The 18602-nt window shown below is 35.0% G+C and overlaps 1 protein-coding gene and 1 pseudogene across 1 annotated transcript in view; one reads left to right on the top strand and one right to left on the bottom strand.

The window, feature by feature from the left end:
• The window catches only part of LOC113041868 (uncharacterized), a 28142-nt gene extending 16390 nt beyond the window's left edge, over positions 1-11752 (bottom strand). The window contains exons 1-14 of the mRNA XM_026200433.1: positions 11560-11752; positions 9352-9452; positions 5163-5750; positions 3627-3680; positions 2546-2590; positions 2096-2155; positions 1455-1910; positions 1199-1246; positions 1009-1076; positions 734-826; positions 615-652; positions 400-530; positions 116-233; positions 1-9 (exon numbers count right to left, since the gene is read on the bottom strand). The exon at positions 1-9 is cut by the window's left edge and continues 47 nt beyond it. Of these exons, the coding sequence (XP_026056218.1) occupies positions 1-9; positions 116-233; positions 400-530; positions 615-652; positions 734-826; positions 1009-1076; positions 1199-1246; positions 1455-1910; positions 2096-2155; positions 2546-2590; positions 3627-3680; positions 5163-5750; positions 9352-9451 (1808 nt within the window). The 5' untranslated portion in view covers position 9452; positions 11560-11752. The remainder of the gene's footprint in view (positions 10-115; positions 234-399; positions 531-614; positions 653-733; positions 827-1008; positions 1077-1198; positions 1247-1454; positions 1911-2095; positions 2156-2545; positions 2591-3626; positions 3681-5162; positions 5751-9351; positions 9453-11559) is intronic.
• Positions 11753-18434: 6682 nt separating this feature from the next.
• Positions 18435-18602, top strand: part of LOC113041869 (fibronectin type III domain-containing protein 3B-like) — a 24090-nt pseudogene continuing 23922 nt past the window's right edge.

The following is an 18602-nucleotide window of genomic DNA, read 5'->3' on the forward strand; positions in this document are numbered from 1 at the left end:
TTATAAGAACTAATGCAAGAAAGAAAGAAAAATTAAATCAATAATTCAATCCCACATAAACACTTAAAAGATCAGAACTCATTTACAATTGTGGCAAGTCATTAGCATATTCTACCATGTCACACTGACAGGACCCTGGGTCTTGCAGAAATCTTCATAAGACATTGGAGATGTGCAGTACACAAAACCCCCTCCAGAGGGCGCAATATCGTGCTCTGGGCACAGTCCTTTGCCTGTAAACAAATTGCATTCAGTGAGACTTCAAAAACAAATGTACAATTTATTTTATGCTTTTTGTCTTTTTAGAAGCCTAACAGACCCAGTCTGCATTCACTTTCACGTTTAGAATAACAAATGGGTGAGAAAGTTATGACAGAATTATGTGCTTGTCTCACGCACCCACTCTTTCTACTTCTCCCAGAAGCTGGATTTGTATATATGAGTTTATAGTCCTGTTTTGCACAAGTCTTTGGAGGATGCATGTATTCACAGGTTGGCTCAGCTGTAGTAGCACAGTGCAATTTGTCCTTCTGTAAGAATGGAGGCATTACTTGATACTGAATTTCAATGAGATCATACTTGATGTGTAGCTTACAGAGTTAGGTTTAACTTACTGAATGTTCTGCTTGGCTTCACATTTAACTTCAGTATTCTATATTGGTGAAAAAGACATTTTATAATTATGCAGAACAGCCCTGCCAGTTTTTTAATTTAATTTTTATATGATACCTACCACAAAGACTATGTCAGTTTGACATGATGTAGTTTCAATTCCTGTAGTTGAAACTCCAACAGAGCAGATGCTTTCATGAAAAAGATCTGAAAACTGATTATAGAGGTGGGGAAGCATCAGGAATTTCAGAATTTCAAAATTAAAAACCCTTTATTTGATAAAATATTCAATATTCAATACAAAACGAATTAATTATTATTATTATTAGGGCAACTGTATATATATACAGTCCCCACTGTATATATATATATATATATATATATAAATGCTCTTACCCAATTTTGAATCTCTCCCTCCGTCATATTAGAGCCTTTCACCTCCACAAGCATCCAATAGTATGATGCTGTGTGACGCAAGAAGAGAGATATTATTACACATCCCCAGGAATCACCACTTTTAATCTACTGTATATGATGTCTTCTAAGAATAAAATAGGCTTTGTTTAAAAAAAAAAATCTTTCTTACATTCATTAGCGCAGGACTGGGAAAAGTTACACTGTACTGCAAATGGCTCTGAAACAAATGAAAAGACACATCAAAGCATTGAACCTTTAGGAGTAATTTTATAATGTATAAATTATGTAATATGTGGCAGAATGAGAGAATGAAGGCAAGGAATTTAATTTAATATCCTGTAATTATCACCGAAATAGAAGCCATCCGTCTTTTTCCAAGAAAGAAGAAAAAAGACATAATCAGAACGCAGTGATAATAGCCGTACCTGTGAATAATACATTGGACATCGTTGTTCGTAGAAGCGCTGTCTGATTGGTTACTTGAGTCGCGACAGTTGGTGCAGTGGAAGAGATTTCTGTCATATGATTGACTGTTGTTTCAAAAGTGCTGACTGGTTGGCTAGTGTGATAGCTTGAAAGTGACTGGGCAGATGTTGACGTGCTCTGGGTAGTTTGAGTGGTTATGTAAGACATAGGTGAGGCTGGAGTTGGAGCGGACGTGTTTAATCCACTAGTGTTAACAGCTGAAACAGCCTGAATAGTGGGTGTAAGATTGTTTAATGTAGTATCTGATGTGAGGGGAATTTGTGTTGGTGCACTGAGAGTCACTGGAGGTATAGAAGTTGTTGTAGAGAGTCCTGCAGGATCTGGTGTGGTTCTGGCTTGTGGGGTTGAAGCAGAGACTGTGTTTAAGGCCTGGTTCAAAGATTGAAGGCTCTGTCCTGTTGACAGGAACAGGTATCAGTTTCTAGATTCATCTCCTTTAAAGAATTACTGCTCAAAGTCAACTAGTCAACTATGTTGACCATTCAGCACCAGTACTACACAAAGTAAATGGCTCACTGACTGGAGGTGATTTGGAACTTTCTACTCTAGCTTTTTACATTCCACAGCATCTGTTACCTACCTTGGGTGATGGATTTCAGTGAACCAGTGATTATTGAAGTCAAAATCATTTGGAGTGGACCTTAGAAAGGGAAGGAAGAGAGGGAGGAAGAGACAAATTGTCATTCAACACAACACTAAACAAATTCCGGTTGCAATTTATTTTACAGTACAAGTACTTACATGTACTTATAGAGTACTTACAGTTTATTTATCTTACAAAGTTCTGGTAATACAAGGTAACTACATGGGGTAGGGTTAGGTTTAGGGGTAGGTTCAGGGTTAGTACCTAGTTATTACATAGTTATTGTAATTACTATAATAAGTACATAGTATGTACATGAGTGACAGGACTGTAAAATAAAGTGCTACCCAAATTCCTTTCAAAAATGTAAAATGCAAATAGACAGAAAGTACAATGCTTTAATTTTATTTGCATATCTATATGTTGCTGTTAGAGATGGACACTTACTAGATGTCGAGACAAAGTCTGGGGTGCTGGCTGAAACTTGGGATGCTGTAAGTGTATAAAATATTAAACTTTAACCTTTAAACCTTAAAATCAAAAAAATAAATCAGGTTTCTCACAAACACACCTATGCAATTAATTCATTAAGTGAAAGAACAGAGCACAAAGTTTACACAGGTTACACCTTTCTATTTGCGGAACTTAAATCTTTCTTGATTAAGCCGTTATAGATATGCAGATACCGCTGATTTCTACTCAATTACATCAATTTCTCCTTGCAAACCTGTCCAGTTTAACTTAATACAACAAGATTACCTAACCCATCTGCTATTTAAAACATCTGTTTGCGTCATGCACCGTGCCTGGAACAGGCATGCCTTTTCAGTGCAGCATTCCGTGAGATTGAGGACAAAAAGAAGAGATACATTCACAGAGGAGTGGAAATGACATTTGACGTTAAAGATAAGCACTGTCGTAGATTAAGTATTTCTGGAAACTATCGTAATTTCTAAGTAAATGATGCCTTCTAATATTAAATTGTTACTATTCAGTGTGGAGGTTTGGTTATAAACTTTCTGTTCTGAGGTTTATTAGATATTTCATTTTCTTGACATCTCATTCAGATATTTTGTTCTTTTCTGCTCCTTTGTGCACTGTTTAGATTGTCCAAGCAGCTGTTTTAAATGTGATGGAAATTCTTTACTCACCTTCTTGTCATTCCAAACCAGTACAGTCTTAAAAATAAAGGTGCTTCAAAAGGTTCTTCTAACAGTTATGTAATTCAGGGGTTTTCAAACCATTGCTGGACCTAGAGACTCTCCTCCTGTGCATTTTGCCCTTTTTTAAAACAACTGAATTATTAGATTTCTCCATGACCAGGAAACTTCGAAAATGTGGCTTGCTGGGAAGCCCCAGGAACAGTTTGAAAACCCCTAATTTACATTAACTCACTCTCTGAGTCCTTTTTATGGGAACTATTTATTTAAATGCTTATAGTTTGGCAAATAACTTCCCCAAGACTTTTACCCACCACCACACTACAATAATACTCTGTGAAGTGAATTCACACTTGCACTGCACTTACTGGATGAAGTTGTAGTACTGTCTGCACTGCGTTTCATACGCAGATGCCCTAGACCTAAAATATGAAATATAGAAATAGAATTGGCATGCACAAATGATAGAAAGACAAGATTGTTGTTACTACTGTCCTTCATGTACCCTGCATCAACATCTGATCTGATCATTCCAATCAAAACATCCCAGGTTTTCCTCCATCTGGATGTGTTTTGAAATATTTCAAATATCATGTACTAGGATATTTGAAATTGATTTGACTTCATAATTTCCTGTGGAGGAAAAAAGCTATGTCTTATATAGTGAACTCATTTATGTCTAGAAACGAAAAAGCCAGATTTGATCTGATGTATATGGGATTCATCTTTGCACTGTTTTATTTTTATTTTTTCAGACATGGGCAATTTTAACCATTATAGGTTGAGCAATTACTTTTAGATTAAACATTACAAAGTCTTCTTTGAAATAAAGGTACAACTACATTTATTGTTGTAAATCAAATGTTCATATGCAAAACCCAGCCAATTAAAAAGGGAATTTGGAAATCTGGAATTTAATTGGAGGTTGAACAATTATTTACAAAAGATGGTCAGATGATAGTTACCTTCTGATGCAGGGAACAGGCAAGGCTATTGACTATCCTGTTGGAAAATCCATATCAAGCCATTAATTGTGTCCTGGAACATGATAACTGGCTTCTAGCTGGTTCAAAATGGTCATTAGCTTGTCCTAGCTACTCATTAGGTGGTCTAAATTGGTCATTAACTGGTTCAATCAAGCTAGTGATAAGCTGGTGCTTGTTCATCATTAGCTGGTTCTATCTAGTCTTTATGTGATCCAATCACTTAATTATGTGGCCATAGCTAGTGGTAGGTACTCCAACTTGTTCCTTAGCTGACTATGGTTATTTCTTATTCAAGCTGCTCATTAGCTACAAGTACAAGGAGGTGGCCATCATGGACCAGCAACAAACTGGTCAGCAGCTGGACATACAAGCTTAAGGTGATTAAACAGTTTTTTGGAATATAGGGACTAGTCAACCAGCTTCAATAACCATCTCAGACCAGCTAGAAATCAGCTACCATGTTCCAAAATACAGCTACCAGTTAAAGGTTTTTCAACAGGATCGTTATTTTACCTAGAAATAATACATGCATGAAAGTGAGTTTTCTTTAGAAGACAAATTGGTGAAAACATGCAACATTAAAACATGCATTATCTTCATCATGCATGTATATGAAGAAACTACACACAAAATGTCCTGACCAATCAGCATGTTGGTGTTTACAAGCAAGACATCTGTTTGGTTGGTTCAATCAGCAAAATTCTAAGCTTTAAATAGCTTTGAAGACATTACAAAAAATACTCTGCATACTTTTAGTTCAGAGATAGAAAAGGCTCCAGGCTGTTTATGGTTTGCCGAGTTGATCTGACGCGGGCTTATACACAGTCATTAGGCATATACATAACCACTGCTATTTTCAACCTGTCTCTCTTATCAACCGGTTAAACAGGCTTCCCTTTTGTGAATCTCTGTACTCACCACATTGCAATGTATAATCTTGGACTCTAGCCTGGGCTCGTGTGATGGCCCAAAGTCGTGAGTCCCAGCCAATCACTGTCCCATCCTCGCAGGCTTTGTGCTCACCAACATCGTCCCAAATGCGGAACAGGTAGAGCTCCACGGTGGCCATTTTTGCCCCAGGGGAGGCTTTGTTTGGTTGGCAACCCAGCAGAAGACGCCCTGAAGGACGGATTGTTCGGGCAATGACGGTCCGCTGGAATACTTCCGAGTTGCCACCTATCGTCAGGCTGAAGCTTTTGCGAGGGGCATCCAACCGTAGACATATGTGGTACCAGCGATTAGTGGTTAGCTGGACAGGGAACTGGTGGCGTACACCCAACAACCAGGCGTACAGGTTGTTTGCATCCCCTTGGAGAGCAAGTTCATAGCTGGGTGCAGGGGCCGAGACATAGTTAAATGCTGTCCACTCACCTGGGGAAAGGACCTGTATGTCCACGCATACCGTGGTTTGAAAGAGCAGAGGCATACGCTCCTTCTCCTGTAAGGTCCAGTAGTCATCACACCCTTGCAGGACAGCCTTAGCATTAGACATAAAGAAGCCATCCACTGGGGAGATAGAGAAAGATGAAAGATTTTTCACAATTTTCTCCTTATTTTAAATTAATTTTAATTACATCTGTATATAGCAGGGCCAGTATATGTTTTAGTCTATTGGCCAAGACTGAACTTTCCCCTTTCTCTCATAGCTACAAGGTGTGAGCAGATAGGTATCAGCATTTTGAAGTAAACGTGTTCAAAAGTGTGAAAAAGCTGTGTGTAACTTTAAGGGACGTCACTACCAAACACTTTTTTTCTGCAATTAAGCAAAACATTTTTTATTGTAAAATAAAGTAAAATCTTTGTTTTTTTAGGTGTTGGTAGTTACTGTACGGAAACAGTAACTACCAAAACAAGGCATAATTGTTTCGGTAGTGACAAAAGGCAACAGATTATCCTCATATTTTGAAAAATAAACAAATTGTACAGTTACAGTAAGCATTTTTTTGTATTTTAGTATGTTTTAGTAGCATTTTAGTATGTGAGTTAAAATATTTTGATGTGATGTGGTTGCAACCAAAGCATTACTGTCATTACTGAAAATGTGCAGTCACTACAGAAATATGGGATGTTTTGTCAAAAATAAAGTATACTGAAATATCAACTAAAATGTTATGGTAGTTTTTGGTTCAATGTACAGGTATATTCAAACTAATGAATCCTTAACTTGAAATCAGTTTGATCAACTTTTTGCCTTTTATAAAGAAAAAATGTATTAAAAATACAACAAATCTCATAAATTGCACTCGAAATATTGTTAGAAATGTAATTATATATTTATCTCTGAAAATAACAGAATAATATATTTACATATATATTTACAGATATTTATAGATTTTAAATTGTAATAAGTCAATATAACCCTTCTAATTAAATTATTAACTTTCTGAAAATACAATATAAGAAATTAACTGCAGTTACCATAATTTTTTTTACCTTGGATATTATAAAATTTGCATACTTTTTTTCTTTTTTTGAAAAGACAAAGGTTTATATATATATATATATATATATTAGGGCCGGGACTTTAATGCGTTAATTGAGATTAATTAATTACACAAAAAATAATGCGTTAACTAAGATTAATTAATTACAGAAAAAAACACACATTTTTAATAACTTATTTTTGGACCGCGGAACGTTTCATCACATTTATACCAGTGAAAAGTGAAAGTTATATTTTTTCACTTTATATTTTATTTTTTAATTTTTTGACTAAGTTGACCAAAGGCATGTATAATTTATTTATTTCAATGATTTATATTAAGCCTAAGCCTATATTTGTTAAATTGTAATGGGATAAGAAATATAGTTTATTGATTAAGAATGATAATTGTTTTATAACAACAGTAAAATAAAAGACTCACAAAATATAAAATGATATCAGCCAATATATCAGTTATCATTTCATTATATCACCTAAAAGTAAAAACTGCTTCAAAGGCAGGGCAAATTATATATATATATATATATATATATATATATAACTTTTTGATTAAACATTTCAAAGATTTCTTTGGAAAAAAGATACAGTGATATTCACAGTTATTCAACCATTTTGTGGGCAAAGTACATGCTTTCAATTGAAAAGCATGCAATCTGTAATTTTGCTTGAGGGTGAATGATTTCCTGCTTATAGTTCATACATCATTTCATTACTGACAACTGAAAAACTGACCATTTTGGCAGTCATAATTTTGCAGAAATTTAACCACCACATCTGAACCTGTACTATAATTATTTGACAATAAGACTCAAAGCATATATTAAGAAAGTATATGGGGTCAATTTTGAATAGACTAGTTTTTATTATTAAAAAAAAAAGGTTGCATCACCCAGAAGAAAGTCTTCTGTCAAAAGCTGTGATTGTCTGTATGGCCACTGACATTTACTAGATAATAACCTATTAACAACTTTGACTGCAAATTTATAAGGACACTGTACCCTTTGGTCTTTTCAAGACACCGATAATGATTCTGCTCTTTTAAATTTTCACAAAATTTGCACACCTTCACATTAACTTTTAACTCTAATCCCCTTTGACCTATCCAGTTTACCACTTCCCCGTGAGGTTGTCAGTGTTATAACGCTTCTGTTTGATGCTTTGACAAGCACACAACCAGATAGAACAGGCCAGCCCAGATTTGGCCTGAAAGGAACAACTTGACAGCCAAATGCTGATTGATATAATGTGTGTGTGCTAGTCTAACATACCATGAATACTTCTGAAGGTGTGACGTGACTATGACCTGTCTAAAAAAACTCATGACTAGCTGCTAATTCTGAAGCAGCATTTATCCCGATCTTAGTAGACACCATATTTAATAACGATGTATGTTCTAGGTCACATCTAAGTTGTTTTTGAACTTTTTAAACATTTATTTTGTCTAGTTTTCAATTGTGTAAAATAAACCATGGTGTCTGCACTGTCTGTTCTTTAAAACACTGATGCTTCAAAATCCTATGTTTTATGTTCAGTTGTTTTTTGTAAACAGTGTATTTAAAAATATGGCTGTAGTGTATCACTGTAGTTAACTTCAAAAGGTTAGCTTAACAGAAAGTTTATAGCTTGACAATCTAGTTTCAAAGTTGCCTTTCCAACTGTCATCCATCACTGCATAAACATTTCACACCTGTCTAGTTTTTCAGCCGTTTATTTTGTTTCATTCTCTTTTTTCTCTCAAATACCTGCTTATCTTCTGAGGTTTCCAGTGTAACTGGGGAGGATTTTACTCCATTGTGATAAGAGTGCTCATATTATCATATCAGATCTTACAATTTTGTTTTTATTTACGCTATTAATTTTTTTTAAATAACTTTTTTTTATCTCACAATTCTGACTTTCATATATTTTTATCTCATACTAAGTTCATATGTCATTGCAAGTTAACATCTCACAATTCTGCATCTCTCTTTACAGTCGATCAGTTTAGCAGGTATTTGCTAAAAAAAGTGCAAATTTTACTGACAACAAACTTTTCAAAGGGAATATACGTATAGTGTGTATAGTGCATTATTTAAAACACAGTTGGGCACTTTCGTCCTCTGCTCTGTAAGTTTTGTGATGGTGGTTTCTCTTGGAGAATGAGAAGTGAAATGCTCTGAATCCCTTTATCTCACTGTGATCATTACTAATTAATTCATTAAGGCCTGGACAATCATGCTGCGGGCCACTGGACTCCTCCAAATGATCTTATCCATTCTGTCTCTCGCTCTCCTCCATCTAGATGCCCTCTGGGTATGTGAATTCTCCTGGTATTACTAGTATTTATTATTAAATTCAATCTAAAACGTGATCCGCTTCATAATGCCATGAAAAAAAATGCATTGGTCTACTGAATAGAGTGACTCTTCTGCACAGCTGACTCAGTCCCTCCTCTTTGCAATTTACACCCTCCTTCCATTCTTATTAATCGTTTCACTACTTGAAGGAGTTTTATAGACTTGTACAGGAAGTGCTGGCAAGCAATTAGGCTGTCTTAGGCAGATATATGGCATGCAAAACTATACATAGCACAGGTTTAGATTTTAGTCTCACAGGTCCTTCTGTTTTTCTATGTGATTTATAACAAATCAAGTTTTATTAATAAAGTTAGTATTCTGTACTAACCTTGAGGCAAGAGGTGAACCCAAAGACAGAGGAGCCAGACCAAGTGATGTGCAGACTTCTTGTATCGTCCACTCAGGTGCTTGCTGTGCTTGTAAAGCATCCTTTAAAGAAAGACAAAGGAACTCTTTTGTTCAAAGAATGAAAAGAAGTGTTTTCATCAATACAATAACAGGGTGTAACTGAGAGAAGGTCATTACTTTTATAAAGCTTTTTCAGTGTGTCATTCAAAATGAAATTAAAACTGACCCTATTTACATTCTGAATGCACATTTATGGCTTTATAATTGTCTGTGGAGTCTTTTATCAAAATAATAACAATTTTAATAGTCATTAATATCATTTATTTTCCAGCTGACTTCACAAATCTTTTTTTTTCAACTCCTACTCTCCAACTAATTTGTAGTTTTATGTAATACCCACTTTTCACAATTCAATCAATGTATGATTAATAAAATAAGATTACATATTTATATTTGCATATGTTTTGCATATTCTATATTGCTTTGTTTTTGTTCTAGTAACAGTACGTTTGCTTTTTTTAATGGCATTGTGTGAATAATTAATTTCACCAAACAAACACATTTAAAATCAATGGTTATCTTTTTGTGTCTCAGGAATATCATTAATTCCATTCATTGCTATTCACAAGTATCAGGATTCAGAAGTGATGTTATGCTGATTGGTGATGACCAAAGGCACTAACTTGCAAACCTTTTTAACTGAGCAGGTGCCTCACAGTCATGGAAAGTCTGAAAAAAGCAGTCTGTTGTAAGTCTAAATGCTTCAGTCTAAATATTTTTTTAGCTTTCTTAGAAACTCATATTCCTTAATGTCACTGAAATTTTTTATTCCATTTAAGTGTACTTTATTTGCATAGACTATAAAATGTATTTGTTATTTGCCTACTCATAAATACAGTATTAATGCTGAAACTTGTCAAGAATTCAAGGAAAAGGAATGCAAATAAGTATTTTGAAAACCACAGTACACTTCCTCCATCACGTGTTATGTTCATACTGAATTACGTACAGGTCTAGTATATATCACTGTTTTTACATTGGAAATCTAGATGTAAAAACAAATCAGATTGAGAAGGCTGTTGGCCAAAACAGTCAAATTGATACAGTGTGTTATTGTCGTTTCTGGAATGCAAGCAGGTTGGACAACATTGAAATGTGTTGGAAATCTCCAGCCATCTATTTCTTTCTCCACAATCAGTTGAAAAAGAAAAAAAGTATTTATATAATCTGATCTGCCTCTTTTTTTTTTGTCATCTCCTGTCATTCTCGGGGATACTGAGGGCCAAGATAAACATGCCATCAAATTCCATTCATAGCTACAATATATATATATATATATATATATATATATATATATATATATATATTATTATTATTATTATTATTATTATTATTATTATTATTGTTGTTGTTGTTAATAATATTATTATTAACTGACTTTTTTTTGTCATTTCCTGTCATTCTCGGGGATACTTAGAGCCATAATGAATATGCCATCAAGTTCCATTCATAGCTACAATATATATATATCTGTATTGAAATCATACCTGTCTCATACCAAGAGAACCCATTGATTTATCTCCTGTCTTCTCCAAAAATAAATAAATAAATAAATAATATTTGTCTGTCTGTGTAAAATAAAACAGCTGTTTCACTATAGAAAACGGTCAACATACTATACTTGAAAGTGTTCATTAAAAAAATCTGAATAAGAACTAAAAAGTTGTCCAATGTCTTCTCACCTGACTCAAAGTGACCCATCATCTCTGCACCACTGTGGTTGATAATAAACATTAAGGTAAAAAAAAAAAAAATAATAAATTGGGAAGGGAAAAGGGAAACTAGGCTGTGTATCATAGTTCATGCAACTTTTTACAGTTTTATCATAATTTCTAAATGTTTTATTTATTTTCCTGGATTCTCCCAATTTAAACGAGTTTATAGAAGCTGCAAAGACCAACAAATAAAAGAATAGTAAAATGTTTAAAATGTACTTATCACAACGCTAAACCTGTCAATCATCTGTGACGACGTGCATGCTTTCTACCTTCCAACTGACTTCACGACTTCGGTTTGTGCTTAAACTTTATAAGCAGCATTTCTATGTTTTAAAATATCTACAAATACACTCGTTTCTCTTGTCTGGCTTGTGTAATACAGCTGACTGGATTAGTTCGTGGAGTCTCACCTGGTGTCGTCGCGCGTGATGCGCCTGAAGACATCCTAAGTTCGCGGCTCTTTCGCCGCTAAAAACTCCATCCAAACTGCTCCACGCGAAATAAATCCTGGTGCTTGATTTTTCAACTGTCACGAATGAACAGGTAACGAGAAATCAGAAAACAACAAAGATTCAAAACACGATAAAGTTAAAAAAGACAGTTCTTAAGGGTTGAAAAAAAAAATGTTGTGACACTCCCATTATTGTGAGAACTTCGTGTTTCCAATGAGAGGATGGCACGCCTTCCTCTGTTCTACACTTGGTGACTTTTCAGTCAGCAATACTGACGTTTTCCTTTGTCATAGACAATTTAGTAATGATATTATCAGTCTCTTCTGGAGTCTGATGACTGATATTGTTGCTGAATTGTTTGCACTTTCTATTATTAAGGCTTACAATATTATCCTAAAGTAAATTTTTTTCTGAATCCCCTGACAGTATTAATTATAGGGTATGAATGAAATAATGAGATAAAGTGATGAGTACTTGAAAAGCACTCTCTCGCTGTCTTTTAACATGGTTACTTAATGAAAAGTGATCTGGTGGCAACTGGTTTTCTCAGACACAGTAGGGACCAGGATCTGGACTCAGACGTTCTTGGACCCTCGGCAGCCTGTCAACAAAGGTAAAGCATGCCCATCTGTGCATGCCTTGTGTCGGCCCTTCAGGGTTGTTCTTGCTCCTTCTCAGGGGTCAGACACCCTGGCTGTTTTCAGGACTGTTTATTGAGAGCGCTGCTAACGTCACACAGACAGCTCAAATATTCCATGGCTTAGCAGGTACCTTTTGCATAGTATGCCTTTACCTGACTGTGAAATGCGTCAGATGTAAAGACAGACAGGTATTGTTTTTTTAAGCAGGAGAAAGTTTATGGTCAATTGATTGTCCTTCCAAAAATAGAAACTTTGTCACTTCTTTTCTCATCTTAATGCTTACGATATATATATATATATATATATATATATATATATATATATATATATATATATAATTTTTTCAGAGAAATCCAGAAAAGATTTTATGCAGAATGTTCCTGCTTCTCTTTTCCATACAATGAAAATGAAGGTTGACTAGAGCTGTACAATACAGCTCTAAATTTGAGGGGGAAAAGTCTTAGAAGTAGTCTGTGTGAATCTTTTAATCATCTAAAACCATATCAGCTTTATTTGAAGAAAATAATTTGTTATGAAATTAGGTTATGAGATCCAACAAGTATGTTAACATGCAGTAAATTTCTTCTTTTGAAAGGATACAATCCAATTGCAGATTCTGAAAGTTCAGTTTATTTTAAATGCACCCTAAACTTTGCAAACATATTTATATTTGTTTAAATAGTATATGTGAATTACTGTACATGTATGCACATCTTCAAAACTAGATAAAGCCACCGTTGAGTAACGCCTTAATTTTGCCTTGATGACATATCCAAAAAGGAAGCTGACATGAATGTCAGAAGAGCTTTTAGCAATTAATAATAAATATTTAGTCTCCTCCACTGACCAGTTTGTAAGATGTAAATAAATAAATGCACATTTGTTAGACTTAAAACATATTTAATCACTTGCTGTGTATGTATGAAAGGTATTTTTTAAGTTAGTCAGATTCAAACATTTAAATGCTTAATTTTTTCCTGATATAATTATTTTAAGTCTACACCACCCCTTCCAGTCTGATCTAAATTTCTGACTGAGCTCCATCGGATTGATTGCTATGTTTACATGATGGCTTTTTGGTCTGATTCTGACGTCAATACTAACAGATTATTTGGTTGTATGTACATGAAGATAGTGAGACTGATGTGTTTTTGTATGGCTTTAGAAAACTTGAAATATAGTGTGTGAGTTCTATGGTCCCCTTCCATAATGCTTTTGGTATTTTTAAGCTTGCCAATGGCCACCATTTAATTTTATTTTATTTAAAATAGTAGTATGAACAGCGTTTTTGTATGCCATGGAAGCAAGTATTACTGTTTTTTTCAACAACATGAGGATGGACAAATAAAGACACAGCTTAAATTTGGATGAACTACTCTTTTAAATGTTACATACTGTATTTAAATGTAAATAGGGTGTGATATGGGTTGGTAGAAAAGGAACTTGAAAATGTTGGAAATGGTGTTTATGGCTTAGTGGGTTGAAGTGACAGAGAAAAATGATAGCACAGAGGAGCACAGACTGGTTTAACATCTCTCTCTCTGTCTCTCTCTCTCTCTCTCTCACACACACACACACACGCAAACAAAGACACCTGTGAAAATGGCCCTCAAACTTACAGCAGATCATCTTTTCTTTTACACAGGGTGTGGATCCCTGGGGCCCCTTTATCTCTTTTTCCTCTTTCTGTTTATCAAGTTGTGAATTAAGCTAAGTAATGTATGTTGTTGTGTATAAGTTTAAACTGTCGAGTTTGTTTTATTGATCTATTTTTATTTTCATCTTTTTTTGAGTAATTATTTTACACTGTCAATTAACACCAAATCTTATAAATACATTTTAAAATAATCACTACAATAAGATTGACTAGTCTTGTAGGAATCCAGAGTTTTCCAAAGAAAAGTAGAAAACCAAAGAGTTTTCTTTATTTTCACGACTATGAAAATTGTAGATTCACACTGAAGGCATCAAAACTATGAATTAACAGATGTGGAACTATATATGGAATTATATACATAACAAAAAGGTGTTAAACAAACCTTTTGCTTTGATTACTGCTTTGCACACTCTTGGCATTCTCTTGATGAGCTTCAAGAGGTAGTCACCTGAAATGGTCTTTCAACAGTCTTGAAGGAGTTCCCCGAGGGATGCTTAGCACTTGTTGGCCCTTTTGCCTTCTGTCTGCGGTCCAGCTCACCCCTAAACCATCTCGATTGGGTTCAGGTCCGGTGACTGTGGAGGCCAGGTCATCTGGCACAGCACCCCATCACTCTCCTTCTTGGTCAAATAGCCCTTGATGCCTTCAGTGTGACTCTACAATTTTCATAGTCATGAAAATAAAGAAAACTCTTTGAATGACAAGGTGTTTCCAAACTTTTGGTCTGTACTGTATACAGTTGGTTTTATTCTTATAATTTTTAATTTTAATTTTAATTTTAATTTTTTTATGTTGTGTGCTCTAATTTTGAGTATTCTTAGTAAACTTATTTGCTTTAGTTCATTTCACATCCAGTTCAATTACTGAAAACAATTTGAACCGTTTTAGTTAACAATAACAACTTAAATATTTCAAAGTATGTCATTGTTTTTATATTTAAACATTTTCAAAATCCTAAAACATTTTTTTTTCCAGGTTTAAATATGCAGCCCACTGTAAGCAGAAAGTGAGATGTATCATCAACAAAAGTGTGAGTATTGAATCATGTCTTCTTCTTTTATTACTTCCTCTTAATGGAAATGAGCTTTTCAGTAGACTGAGTTTCTATAGTTATGCATCGCAACTGAAACAATGCTGAATCAAAAAGAGTACTAATGCACTTCTATTTTTTTGCACCTATGTCTATTGAACCACTTCATGGTTGAGTTCATTTGCACATAACCATTTCTTTTTTATACATATAACCAGCCTATTAGAATGGTGGCCGTTTCTTTTATCTGATGAATTCTGTAAACAGTGGTTGCGATTCATCTGAATTGTTTAGTGAAAAACTGAACTGGACAAAACAATATTAGGTTACTTTAGTGAGGAGGCACACCCTTGGTGTCTTCTTCTGTAATCTCTGCTCATGATCAGTCTCTGTGGTGCTGATTAGATCCCACCCAGAGCTGACCAGGACTGAGTTTGGGTATGCCACAGCATCTGCGTGACTGCCAGAGGCATTAGACAGAAGGAAATGTGTCATGGGAAATTAAATACTCTTTGTGTAATGTTTGTTTAAAAGAATGGAAAACTCCCTTATTCTTGTGTCTTTGGGTGCACACACTCACACTGTCATACTGCTGTTCATATGGCTCTTGTTGCTGTAGTAATGAACCCTTTACTTCTGGTAATGACAGCCTAGCAATTTTCACAGCTCTCTACGCTAAAGAAGTCCTCTGAGAATCTGAGCGCTCTCAATGTGTAGAGGCTGCTGGTAATGTGAAACTGTGGGAGTCGTTCCCAATTATGTTTCCATACTCGCTCTCCTTGTGTGTTGGTTTCCTCTGGTTATACTGTAACACTATTAACCCCTCATATATTTCATTGTACTCCATGCTTAATTCATGCTCTGCTTTCCACTAATTAACAATGTCCACAACATTTTTATGTACTGGCACTGCACACTAGATGGCAGCATGCTTCAAAACTGAAAACAGAGTTTATCCTAATTACTGTTAATGCTTAATTTATTAAGGATTTGTAATAACACAAACAAATGATGCAACTTTGCTCTCTTTTAGTTTTACCCTCTTTTATTTTTATTCTTCTGAAATTCATAGAAACAGATAAAAAACAACAATCATCTCCAGAGGCATATCAGGCAGGTAGAATGCATGAACTCTAGGCTAAATTTATGTGTGTGTGCATGTGTGCAAACCAGTGTGGGTGTATAATATATATGTTTTTCCCCTCATTCTTCCCACTGGCTTTGACATCTTCAAAGGGCCTTGTGCCAATACTGCTGCACAGAAATCATATTTGGACTGAATAAAATAGTGGAGGTGTTGTACAAATGAAATGAAAGCATGTAAGCCTGAGTGAATCTCTATGAAAGCAGAGGTATGTGAAGGGCTTTGCACTGAATGTTCAAATCCAGCAGTTTTGACAGACAGGGAGAACAAATAAGAGACTGTACAGAACATGAACTTTTAAGCTTCATTTATAAAATGAAGATCGTTCTAGGTCCATGATATTTCTCTTAAAGGGTACACGCTTTCAAGTACAGTCAAGTACATACTGTAGACATAACAGGACCATTTACCCAAATAAAACCAAGCTGATTCCTACTAAATGAAAGCTGTCCAACTAAATAGATAGATAGATAGATAGATAGATAGATAGATAGATAGATAGATAGATAGATAGATAGATAGATAGATAGATAGATAGATAGATAGATAGATAGATAGATTAGGATTAGACATGATTGATATTATTACACTGCACAAAATAATTTTCTTAATGAGTATTTTTGTTCTAATTTGTTTCATGGTCTTTTTTTCATCTTGTTTCCATATCCAAAAAAGATAAATATACTAATCAAAATTGCATTAAATATTAAGGCATACATAAGATGTGTTCTCTGTAAACAAGATAATTATTCATACTCTACTGGCAAACATAACTAAATTTGTTTTTTATTTATTTATTTTTTTACGCTTAATACAAGAAAACTACTATTGTCAAAGGGGGAAGTAACATTTATTTAATGCAAGATTTGTCAATGAAAAAAAAAACCTGTTTTACTTGTCATGAAAATGTATTTGAGTTTGTTGTTAGTGTTTGATTTTTAGGTTAGAGATATAAATGTTAGATAAACAAAAGTACAGATTTTTGTTTATTTATTTATTCAGTATAGGGCCTTTCAAAACAAAAAGGTGCCGAGCAGAAAGGATGTTTCTGGTTTATTTCTGATGTATGCCATTCAGAGATCAGTGAAAGCTCTATTTACAGCACTGTTCTGAGATCAGACAGAGCTGTCTGAGTGCTTCACTGAGATCAGCAACAGCTGAGATCAGTAAAAGCTGCAGTTGGGTTGCTGGTCTGAGTTCACACAGAGCTGTTACAACACTTTAATTAAATTGTTGATAGAATCTTTTGGAGCACTTTCCTTAGATTGGTCGGAAAGAATATTGATTACTGGCTGCTTCATTCAGATGAGTAAGATCAGCTGTGAGAGGCTTTAGCAACTGTAAATAAATATGGGCTGATTTAATTAGCCGTACAGGTGTATATCTTGATGTGTATATCTCATGCCGATACTTGTGGGCTGTGCAGTGATTCGCTTAGGAGGAGATTGGAGAAGGTGAAGACCGTCAGTCAAGTAGTGGGGGAATGATCCAAAAAAAGCTGTCACAGGAAGTGTGTGTGCAAATGTGTCCAATCATGTGCATGTCTAACGGTCTTTTTTCCCTTTATTGTCCTTGATATGATTATCAGTAGCTATTCATTTAGCAATATTTCACAAGCTGCAACATAACCTTTCTTTTATGCCACAGTCATCATAAATATCAATATCACAGTCCACATATGTGCTTTAGAAAGGGGACTTGGAAAAAAACCTATGCCCCAACCCCCACCCCAGCTGCCTTAAAGCACTAATCCCTGCACAAAAACAGTAAGAGTCGGAGCTAAAGGGGATGCTATTTTACCTCATAAATTGATTTGATATCAATTGCTTTTGGGACTGAGGAGAATTTGAAAAGTAAGTGGATTTGATTGGCCAAATGCACCTTTCCTATGCTTTTTTTCTGCCCTAGGTCTCTGTATATATATTTTTCAAGCCTCTTATACACAGAGGGCAAAGGAGGTGAAAATGAAGGGACTCTGGCTCATGCATATTGATGAAGAGCATTTTCTGTGACAAGGTGATTTTCAGCATTTTAAAGGCAAACAAAATAAGCATGAAGCAGCTGGGATAAATCCTTCATAGATTATACTCCCCATTGCAGTACGACTTAATTGGTAACCAATGCCCTTGTTGAACTCAGTGGGTAGGAAATTATACATACACTATGCAACTAAACTGTGACCAGAGTTACCATGGCATCCCTGCACAGCATACCAACCTGTCAGCAGAGTCTTGCTTCTGTGTGTATCTCAGACGCATCCCCACCCCCTTCTGTCCTTTTCTTTCACCCGCCCATTCTTTCTTTCTCTCTTATACATTCTTTTATGGAAGATCGGCCATAAATGCCTCTGAGACATTGGTCATGGTGGGGGAGGTGACTTTCACCATGGTCAGTGAAAATACTTTTCAAATACAGTACTAGGTATTTTTAATATCAATATATAACAAAAGACAAATATATGGACCCGATCAAAAAAAATCGGAGACAACATTGGGGCGCATTAAAGTCATGGCTATCAGCAGATATGAA

Source organism: Carassius auratus, chromosome 24 (genome assembly GCF_003368295.1).
Source record: "Carassius auratus strain Wakin chromosome 24, ASM336829v1, whole genome shotgun sequence".
NCBI classification, from domain to species: Eukaryota; Metazoa; Chordata; class Actinopteri; order Cypriniformes; family Cyprinidae; genus Carassius; species Carassius auratus.